Raw genomic sequence first — 11,012 nt, forward strand, 5'->3', positions numbered from 1 at the left:
CATTTTTTATTATTTTTCTTTGGACAGTTTTCAGGTAATGAAAAATTGTCAGGATACCCAAATGAAAACCATAAACCTTTGTAGGTAACTGAATTGATAACAAGAACAAAAAGTTTCAAAAACATTGTAAAACCCCAATGTTACTTGACCTCTCTGCAAAAGAGAGAAAAAACCTTATGACACAAAATAGCAGCATTCTTTCGTTCTTACCATTCAAGGTTACCACTAAACGAACTTTACAACATGTTCCCTACACTATAGAACCTAAGTATGCCGATTCCCTAAGGTAATATAATGGTAGGTGCAAAGCGCAAAACCACATTCAGGTTACATACACTCATGAGTCAGCTGTAAACGCCAACCAAGTTCCACAGTTAGCTGCTACCTTTGGGACTGATCGACATTATTTGTCACTCCTAGAAAAACAGGATTACACATCGCACTTTAGACATGTGCCAGGTATGGTACTGGGCCCAACATGATTTTCCGGAGGTAATGTACCCCACCCTCCTTCTGACTCAAGTGGCTCAAGTACAAGAACTGCACCATCAGTTAGTCCTAATGCAAACTGAGTAGGTTCGGATGGATGTGCCGCAATGACAAGGGGATAGAGTTTTAAACTGCAAAGTGATTGTCAAGTTGTTAGGCAAAAAAAAAAAAATTACTAGTGAAACCAGAATTAGAACCATCTCTGTCAATAACAGATGATGCAAACCTTGGATTGGCAGGAAGGTATGATGTCGGACTAATTCGGCACCGTAACCGCAGTGTTGTACCAGTTAAAACACCCACACTTCCATCTTCAAAGCTCACATATATGGACTGGCCATCACAAGAATATGTAGCATGTGTAATTGGACCCCTTGCTTCTCGCGGAACCCACTATTTGCAAGAAAAAGGAAAATGTGTTAAAGTTTGGAACAAGTGCATATAAACAAGTTTTAGCAACTGCAGAACAAAAAACTTGATTTACTAGATAGATGATCATAACACGCCAACACAGTAATATGCTGATGGTGCAGCAGAATAGCTCAAAATGCAGCATGACATCTAACAAGATAGCTATCATGCAAACAACAACAGAAGCAAACAATTATAGTAATCTAACTAGTTATGCCAAACTAATATGCAGCACCCACCTGCGTAAGGCATTCCAGTTTAGGTGCTTCATATATTGCTATCTGTATTTCATGGAATGCTATCAAGTGGGTCTGATCTTGATGAAATTGCACACGGGTATCAGCAAGAGGAGCTGCCGCCCGACCTGCTGGAATTTGCAATTGTCTAATTGTTTGTTTCTCCCATCCATCTGTGCTCCAAATGCATAGCTGTATAAAGAAACAATAGTTATAACCGAGTCAGAACAAACGCAACGTACAAGCTTTTCATAGGTGAAACTGGTCTTCTAGGTATGTCCAAGGTCCAAACCAAATTCTTATTTACCTAGTACCAAGAAAAATATGTCTATAAACCATAAAATCCAAACCCTGAAACAAAACCACGAGCAGAGATAGATGACCTAAAACCCAATTCTCTGATGCCAAATGTGAAATATAATTATGTCGGTGAATTCTATATGTATATATAAGAATTTCCGATATAATTTCAGCCTGAAAGAGTTTAGAATAATATAAATGCAAATTTCAATTTTTCCCCTTTCTTATGTACCATTAAAACTGTTATTTGTGTATAGACAAGAGAGATTTATCATTTATTTAATTTATACTTGATTACTTTTGTTAATTTCCTACAGACTTCTAGTTTCACAATAATGGAAGGCAACATGTGACAGATATGATAGGGGCCTCCAAACTTACTTGAGAATCAGCTCCTGAAGATACGAGCACATTAAGGACATTCGAAAATGCAAGCCCTGTTATTCTTTTATGATGGCCTTTTAAGGTTATTTTGACCTGCAAAAGGAAGGTGGTAAATGAACATATATTTACTTAGAGCACAAACATCATACGTTTGAACTCTCAAACAAGGTTCAAGCCTAAGGAACAACCTCATCAACCCGAACATTGTATATTTTGATAGAAGAGTCCTCCATGCCTATGGCTATAATATTGTTGTCTTGCGGATGGAATGCTAGAAATGATGCTGCAGGTGGTGGCGGCATGAATGTTGTCATTGTCTGTATTATAGCACGGGAAAAAAGTAAATAGATTAGAAAAATATAGGCAATGCAAAAGTATTGAAGGTATAAACATATATATATATATAGGGGACTACTCTAATAAAAACCATTTTAGAATAAAAACTAGAAACCAAATAATTATTTTTTAGAAATTACTTCAAAACATAACACATATGGTATGCAAATTGATCGTTGAGAGATGGAGAAAAATACACTGAAGTCGGATTTAAAAAAAAAATTACCGTTTTACGGGAAAAATCAAATTAAAAACGGAGGGGAAAAGTTGAGATTGGGTGTGGGAGGGTGTAGATTAGTTGGGTGTTGTGCTCTTAGGGGGGCCATTAGATTAGATTGATCTAATAGCTTAAATTAGTTTCTAGTTTCAATTTTAATTTTGGTTTAATCATTCCCCTATATATATATATCTGGCGCTAAATTTCTTTCCTAAACAAAACCCAGAGGTGTGATAGCAAGGAAATCAGTATTAATAGTAACATTTTGTAGTAATGTTTTATGTCAAAGAACGAGAAAAAATTAATTAATTATCAGTGAGAACGGATATATTTACTCATTTACAATTCCCAGGGAATTACATTAATCCCTAAAGAATACGGACAATTAAAGAATGACAATCTTACGAGTATGGCATATACAGTAAATTTTGGAAGGAAAGATAACCTTGAATGTCATCATGTTAAATAGAGAAATCTTCCCTCCAGAAGCTGACGTAAGATAAGAATCATTCTTTGACAGTGTAAAGCATGGAACTGCATCTTCAGAATTTCTGTCACTAACATCGTTGGTCATCAATATTCCACTTGGTGGCTGCCACAGTTGAGGTTCATAACTCGTAGTTGCCTAGAACAAAAATAGTTAATATAACCTACCAAATACTAATTGCGTTATAAGTTTTGTATCCAATTATGCAGTACCTTCCCAGAAACATTCTGCTCATCTTTTGGCCACTTCCAGAGTTTGTGTACCGCGTTAGTTGCCAGTGCCAATATAGCACATCCGGAGTTTGTGTATGTTAACCTTGAAACCTGAAATTGAATGAGGGCAGTGGGAAATTAATAAAATCAAGTAAAACATGTTAGCCAGATATGCTGCATGATCCAAAGGTTTCAGGCGAACAAAATTCTTGGGAACTGATATTGCCAACAAACAATGTGATGCATAGGAACAAGTTGACACCTTCTTAGGAATTCAAATATTAGAGACTAAAGGGGACAGATCTCATGCTAAGGCTATAGAGGTATGGAATCAAAAAATGAAAATTATGTATGATGAAAGGTAGAACCTAAGATATACACACATATATATATATATATTTATTTATATATATAATAGTGTGATAATGAATATTTGTGAATTATATACTTCAGTTGGTCTAAACTAAGGAATTCCTTGGGCATGCAAAATTATAGGGTTAAATATCAAAGTGGTCACTCAACTGAAGGTCATATATCAGTTTAATAATCAAACTTAACGGGGTATCATTTGGATCACTAAAGTAATAATAAATATCAAACAGATACCTCAAAATATGTGCTCAAGAATTAAAATTTATTTTATGGAGTTCTAAACATTTTTTTAAAATCTTATTACAACCAAATGAAAAGTTATGAATTCATAGTATTTTAGATGATTTTTTGAGATTTTTAAAAATTTATCTACTAATTATTTTTATTTAAATAAAGCAAATGACTACAAAATTAAAAATAAATAGTAGATAAACTTAAAAAAATCTTATTATATTATAGAAAATACTAGAATTCATACATTTTCATTTGGTTGTAATAGGATTCAAAAAAAATATATAGAACTCCATAAAATAATTTTTTTTTTCGAGCACATATTTTGAGGTATATGTATGATATTTATTATGACTTTAGTGGTTCAAATGATACCCCGTTAACTTTGATGATTAAACTGATATATGGCGTTCAGTTGAGTGAGCACTTTGATATTTAACCCCAAAATTATATAAGCAACAGGCACTGCATATCATAGAGTTTATTTAATTATATAGATTAAAACAGAACAAGTCTATATTAATGTTTGACAAGAAGAGTAAATTAGCATAACAAAATTTTGTATAAAAGTCGACAATGATTTGTCGAGTGTTGATCACTTAGCATTAAGAGGCACATTCGTATTCAGTAAATTTTATTGTTTGCAATTGATTGCAGCTCATACCTTCGTTGCCGATATGATATCAGTTGCCGATAAGATATCAGGTAGCCTCATAGAACTACACTGTGATGGTTCATTAATTTTTGCCACCTTCCAAGTTCTACATTTTCCAACAGACTCATCAGTTAGCCTGGGCTTCATGTCTGGCAAATTGCGACTTTCACCATTCTGCGCAATAATATCAGAAAAGATTATCATTTGTGAGATCTGCACATCACCATATGTGGTGGCTCAAAAAAATCACAATCTAATTTTCTTAGAATGTATATACCCTCACTGATAGAAAATTCAGCAACAATATTGAAAAGCTTTCCATAATAGCTTTACAGCTTTTCTTTCTTTTTTTTGATTGATATAGCTGTGCTTTTTCAAATATTCATGTTTATTGTTATGATTTTATACTAACAGAAGATTTGCTGCATTGTGTATTTCATGATAAATTAGACTGAACATCTCAACTGAAAGCAAAAATATATGGTTCACAAAGAATTTTGTCCTCTGTATGTAGACAGGATACTCAAGAGTGCAACCCTGGTAACCTTGGCGACACCCGTTGCATTAGAAGCACTAAATGTGCCATGGGGGGGGGTACATCATTACTATATTTCATCATTTTCATAGTAATATAGCCTACAAAAGTGCATATATATTTTTAAAGGAAGAAGGACACAAAAGAAACTAAAGAATGGCATTCACCTTCACTATGGCCGCCGAGGAAATCCTAGAAGCATCAAAAGAGCGACGTTCAACTGATCTCAGTAGCCTTAAACCATCTGTATTTGCTAGAATTTTTATGCCATTATCATTTGTAGAAACTGCCAACAGTATGCCTTCCTTGTTAAATCGGATACATGGAGAAGCCTGCAGAGATATTAATAATAATAATTAGGAGGATTTCCAGATAAAAAGTGTAGTCAATTGAATCAACTGCCCTCTTAGAAACCTTACTTGCAATCCACCCTCTGCATCAGCAGTTGTCAATAGGTTAACATTGTCCATATCCCAAAATTTTACCATATGGTCATCACCAGCAGCCAAAAATCGATTTTTGGTTGTATCAAATTGGACAACCCCCTCAGATCGCTTTCCAAGCCCACTATATGTGCGCTTAGAAGCTCCTTCACTTTCATTCCATTCTACAATGTATGAATCTCCTTCTTTATTAGTGCCACATGTGAACAACCTATGAGGAGGTAATTATGTCAAATAGAAACTTCTACAAATAAAGATAAAGTTAAAGTCGTGTTCATAGTGCAATTTATGTGTCACGTGCTTGGGAGTACTAGAACAGAGGGAGTACTAAAACAGAGCTACAATGCAAACACTTTTGATAGTAAACTTGTCCGGGTCACGAAACAAAATGATCTCAACATTTAAAACTAATACAAATTCTGAATAATTTAATATTTTATTCTTCAAAAAACAAATCAGATTCAGTACGAAAATATATTAGCAAAAAGGAAATTTTTAATTTAGTGCTTCATCCGTCCCATTCATTTTTTCCACGGACCAAAAACACAATTTTAGCAATTTACAACTGTGAATACATTATACTTTCTATATCTACACTCGAATAATATCACATCCAAATTTTAACATATTTAAAGTTGATTTACCTTAATTCTTGAATGTTGACAAACTTATTGCGACAAATAATATAAGAAATAAGGTCAAATAAGTGGGACAGAGGGGATACTATAAAAGCAAATTCAGAAAAATTTACAAACTTAAATAAGTGAAGAAAAAAAAGGAGGGGGAAGGAATAAAAATAAGATAAAATTTAAAAGAATACCTATCCTGAACCCTTGGTATCTAGATAGTATGACCATTAAGGAAGGTACAAAAATGGCATCAAGGCGTAAAAAAGTCATAAAACAACAAAATGCCTCTGACCCAAAAGGTAAATGGGCACGAAGATGCATAAAGATTAAAGAGGTAAGCAGGCATATCATTATGCTAGAGTCAAGCCTTTATTTTTCCATGAGTTCCTAAAAATATTTAAATCTTGTAATATAATTATCAGACCTTGTTCCATCAGCACTGTAGGCCATAGCAGTGGAAGAATGACCTGGTGCATCATAGTCAACTCTTGAACCCACGTTGTCATACAACCATGCCTTTATCTTTCCGTCAGTTGCCGTCGAAAATATGAACTGTAAAATATTAATGAGAAAGAATACGAAATAATTAAATTGATAACAAACAACTATTTCTAATAATAATTCAATTAATATGTTCACGTAAATTAATGAATGGATAGACCAGAATTTCTATATACATTTCAAATTAACAAGCTTAATTCACAATCATATCAAAAATGAGATGAAACAACAGCATATGAGGAATAACAAATAAACTTTCTTATTAATATATATCAATCAGGATAGATGCATTAGTTATACCTGAATGTTTTCCCTGTGATGTGGGCAGACAGAATATACTGGAGCTTCATGACCCTCAAAGGTATATTGATTGGCCCCGGTGTTTGCATCCCACACCTGTAGGGAGCTTCAAAGTATAAGACAGAACTCTAATCTAGCCATGTGCACAAAAAGAAACAGGAAAATACAAAAATAAACCTTAATCAACCGGTCCTCTCCACAAGTAATAATGCAGTGTTGTTTATTAGGAGAACTGAAGGCGAGATCATTTACACTACCAACATGAGCCTCAATCTGGACATTAAATATAATTATCAATGTGTCAGTTAGTCTACATCAAATATTATATTAGTGTGAAGATATTCAGAGTGATGACAAACCTCTAACTTATCTTGCAGGTCATTACCACCATGGTAGGTGTACAGATGCACGATGTGCTTGGAATATGCAACACCTGAAGTGATTTGACAGTACTTTAAAACTATGATTTTTACTGTCTCATCGATCATAAACATAACACGGACTGTATGAATAAATAAAATACAAGCATACCAAAAATTGCACCATCAGGGCTCCAAATGACACGGTTAACTGATGCATTATTGTCGCTTGCAATAGATGCCTGATACATTTTTATAGCGGCACTTGTAAAAACCAACATACTTTTGGAGGAAATAGGGAAAGAGAATATCAGGCATAATATAATCTTAGAAAAACAAATTCTAAACCAACCTGCAACGACATTGAACATGACTCAAGTTCCCAGACCTTGAAATTTCTTTGAGCAAGCTTTTCACACGTTCCTAGTTCCCAAACCATGACCTCTCCCGTAATCGTTCCAACTAAATGAGTTAATTTGATTAACATAGGCAGTAAGGGAAAACAAAAGAAACTCAAGACAGTACTCACTAATCACATTTACTGCCTGATAACAAAAAGCACTTATAACTATTGTTGTGAACTAGTAGGAGCTAACCAAGAAGTAGCATCTGTTGGACTGGATGAAAATCCATACTCTTGACTTCAGAACCCTGACTCAGAGTCATAACAACAGACTTGGGAAGATCATCTGTGGAAAATGAACTCTGACCAGGACTCTGATTTGTGTACCCGATAGGTAATATATTGGCAGTGAGGTTGTTAACCTGCAAAACAATCATGTATATGTTAATGTTCAACATTTAAAATAAAATTCGTGAAATAAATTAAATGAATATATCATAGACCAAAACTGAAGTTCTGCCCCTATTTTGAGATGTATGACACATTTACGGTGCATATTGTCATATTAGGAAAATACTTATGATGGTGAACATAGTAGATTTTCTTAGCAGTTCTGACCAAAATTCTTATCCTAATTTTGTATAGTGAACTTGTTCCTAGTCCAAATTCATACTAAATTGATCAATATCTTACTGGAATGTATTAACTTGGAGCGGGAGAAAACAATCATTCGACAAATTTATACATTCAAAATTCCCAGGTGAAAAGGAAATATGAAAGTATGAATCTTTAAGTGATAAGAAGATACATGTACTCAAAAAAGATAGACATCTGCGACCAAAAAAATTAAGCTGTACACATGATAAATCAACTAAAAGGTTAAGGCAATGGTATGTGTACATCGTTTGATATTCCAAAAGGTCTTGATCTCTTCAATACATGTTCAGAATCAGCCGTCTGAGAATCAATGGCTGGGTTATTTGTAGGAGTCCGTGGCCTCTTCAATAAAGCTGTTGAAGGATTAGAATATTTATTAAATAAAAAGATAAAAATGTAGGAAATCAACACCTCATTCAAAAAGTTTACTTTAGTCACATGTGATATTAAGTAAGGTACGACACAACTACACCAAAACCTCGATCAGATACTATAGCTCAATACCTGCATTGTTAGATGGATTGAAATTGATAGGACCAGCTGAAGCAGATGGATGGGCTACTGGAGCTGAATTTGCTAACCACCCAGAAAGATTTGTTGGCAAAGGACCTTGAGCCGGCTGAAATGGCTAAAGAACCACAACAGAAATATCAATGCTCATTCAATGGTCCAGTAGTTGCAATATGAGAAGGAATATGTATTATCTAATATTTCTTACCCCATGAGCGCCTAAAGGTGGAAATCCAGCAGCACCCATCAGTGCATTTGTCACAGGGGACGGAACCCTTACGCCATTGGGCTGCAACTGTCCACATGAATGGTCTACATATAGGGTCTTTATGTCAGGATTAGGCTTTGGATTTCTACAAAGCTGATGCTGCCAGTTCAGACTGCAACACAACAGATATGTGAGAATATAAAAGCAACTACTTTCACAAAATCTCAGCTTTAACATGTATAGTAATATACTTACCTCTGATTTATTAAAGCCCGCAATCTAGAATTTTTTAAATTGGGAAAATGCAATTTATCAAGAAATACAGGGTTCGCTTCAATTAACTTTTTCAGTTCCGAAAGCATTACAAGCCTTGCAGACTTGATGTCTCCATATCTAGACAGTTGATCATTATGTCTGCATGACGATTGAGATAATAAATAAACAAACGAACAATACTTATAATACCACAAACTTCAACAATAATAAATGAAGAGAAACAATAACCAACATTACTATGCGTACCTGAAATTCTCTAAAGTCAATAGCTGTGTTATTTCTTTATAAAGATCTTCATTGAATGCCGAAAACACTTTCAAATCCTTCACTAAGATGTCAACAGCTTTGGCACGATCCTTCCTGTGGTTTAAGAAAGCCCATACAAGAAAATAATTGATCTCCATAACTCGGCCAATAAGTAAAATAATTGATACTCCTATGTATTAAAATAAGAAACAAGAATTTAATTTTATCAGGTTAGAACATACCTGTCTAGGGCTTCTAAGTATTTCTGCTTTCTTATCTCAAAGAAGATTTTCATCGAATATCTGTTATCATCAACCTTGGTGAATCCAGATAAATACTTTTCAGCCTCATCATATTGCCCATTAGTCAACATTTCCCCGAAATGCTGCATGTTGAAGTAGAATCCTGATTCTTGCTCCAATCTACAGTAATAACAACCGAAATGAAGTGAACACAGATAACATTAGAATAGACAAACTGATAAGTGCAGCATCCACTGTTTGTGTTTATTCAAACAAATTTATGCTCTATCCGGTTGAAGGTAATGAACTTAGGTAGACAAGGATTGAAACTATATATAATCTGCATCTCCCCTATAATCCATCCATACAAATTTAAAGTACAATACAATCCCACAAATTTCTAGATGAATTCCTGGTTCTTTTTTACAATCACTTTCTTCACAAAACTCATAAGAAATCACACGCTAATTTGCTTCACCCTTCACTCGTACCTCTATTCTTTAACCTTTAAATTTGTTCACAAATTTTCATTCCATTCTAAACGAAACATCAGAGATCTTACAAAATCTAGCTCAATCATCATTATTTACCCATAAAAAACAACATTAAATTAACATGAAACATAACAAAAACAAACAAACATCAATGTATACATACACATAAAGAAATTAAAAGTAAAAAAAAATAACCTGTGAACAGCATCACTGTATTTCTCTTCTTCGAGAAACTGAAGTATAAGAAACACGAGCTCCCTGCTAAGAGACGTCATCTTTGGCACCTACATCCAAAAAAACAAACAAACGCCATTCAAAAACTAACAAACGCAAACACAAAACAGATAATTCAACCAAAATTCAATGATATACAAACACAATTCATAGATATATACACGTACACAAAATCGCGATAGAGAATAGCACAGAGATAGAATCAAAGGTGGTACCTTGATTGGATGAACAAACAAGCACGCTGTTTTGATTATCTCTCTCACTCTCTATCTCTCTCTCGCTCTCTCTCGCTCTCAGATTCTAAATAATTTAGGGTTTTCGAAGAGGAGAGGGTATTGGACGAAATAAAAACAACGGGTGTACTACTGCTTATATACTTTCTCACACGAGATGCCCACGAGGAACAAAGAGGGGCTTTTACGATTTTTTTTATTGTCAATTTATACGTTATTTCTCATATCACTTGATAACTGTTCCTCTGATAAGTTATACGTTTGAAACGTCTGATACGTTACCTTGTTTTTCAAATTATGTAAAATAAAGAAAAATTCATGAATATTCGTGACAGGATTTTAACAGCTAAATGTCCATATTATTTAATATTTTTTAAATTATTCAAATCAATGTTAGAGAATAACATCGGTAAAGTAACCGATGAAAAAAAATCAAGAATTTAAAAATTGTAACGTTTACAGCGTTAATTTT

The 11,012-nt window shown here is 34.1% G+C and overlaps 1 protein-coding gene across 1 annotated transcript; it reads right to left on the bottom strand.

Moving 5' to 3' along the window:
- Window positions 1-62: 62 nt before the first annotated feature.
- Window positions 63-10,682, bottom strand: LOC141693911 (topless-related protein 4-like). The gene is made up of 25 exons (XM_074499099.1): window positions 10,523-10,682; window positions 10,269-10,357; window positions 9,580-9,759; window positions 9,338-9,451; window positions 9,071-9,229; window positions 8,816-8,987; window positions 8,602-8,725; window positions 8,341-8,450; window positions 7,694-7,862; window positions 7,450-7,559; window positions 7,270-7,339; window positions 7,098-7,171; window positions 6,916-7,011; window positions 6,739-6,834; window positions 6,362-6,489; window positions 5,285-5,519; window positions 5,033-5,197; window positions 4,340-4,504; window positions 3,073-3,183; window positions 2,819-2,998; window positions 2,009-2,137; window positions 1,818-1,913; window positions 1,140-1,328; window positions 716-882; window positions 63-620 (listed from the first exon to the last, which is right to left on the bottom strand). Exons 2-25 carry the CDS (start codon window positions 10,346-10,348, stop codon window positions 431-433), a joined length of 3,309 nt encoding a protein of 1,102 aa, XP_074355200.1. The 5' UTR covers window positions 10,349-10,357; window positions 10,523-10,682; the 3' UTR covers window positions 63-430.
- Window positions 10,683-11,012: the final 330 nt, after the last annotated feature.

The sequence above is a fragment of the Apium graveolens genome, chromosome 10, assembly GCF_009905375.1.
Source record: "Apium graveolens cultivar Ventura chromosome 10, ASM990537v1, whole genome shotgun sequence".
NCBI classification, from domain to species: domain Eukaryota; kingdom Viridiplantae; phylum Streptophyta; class Magnoliopsida; order Apiales; family Apiaceae; genus Apium; species Apium graveolens.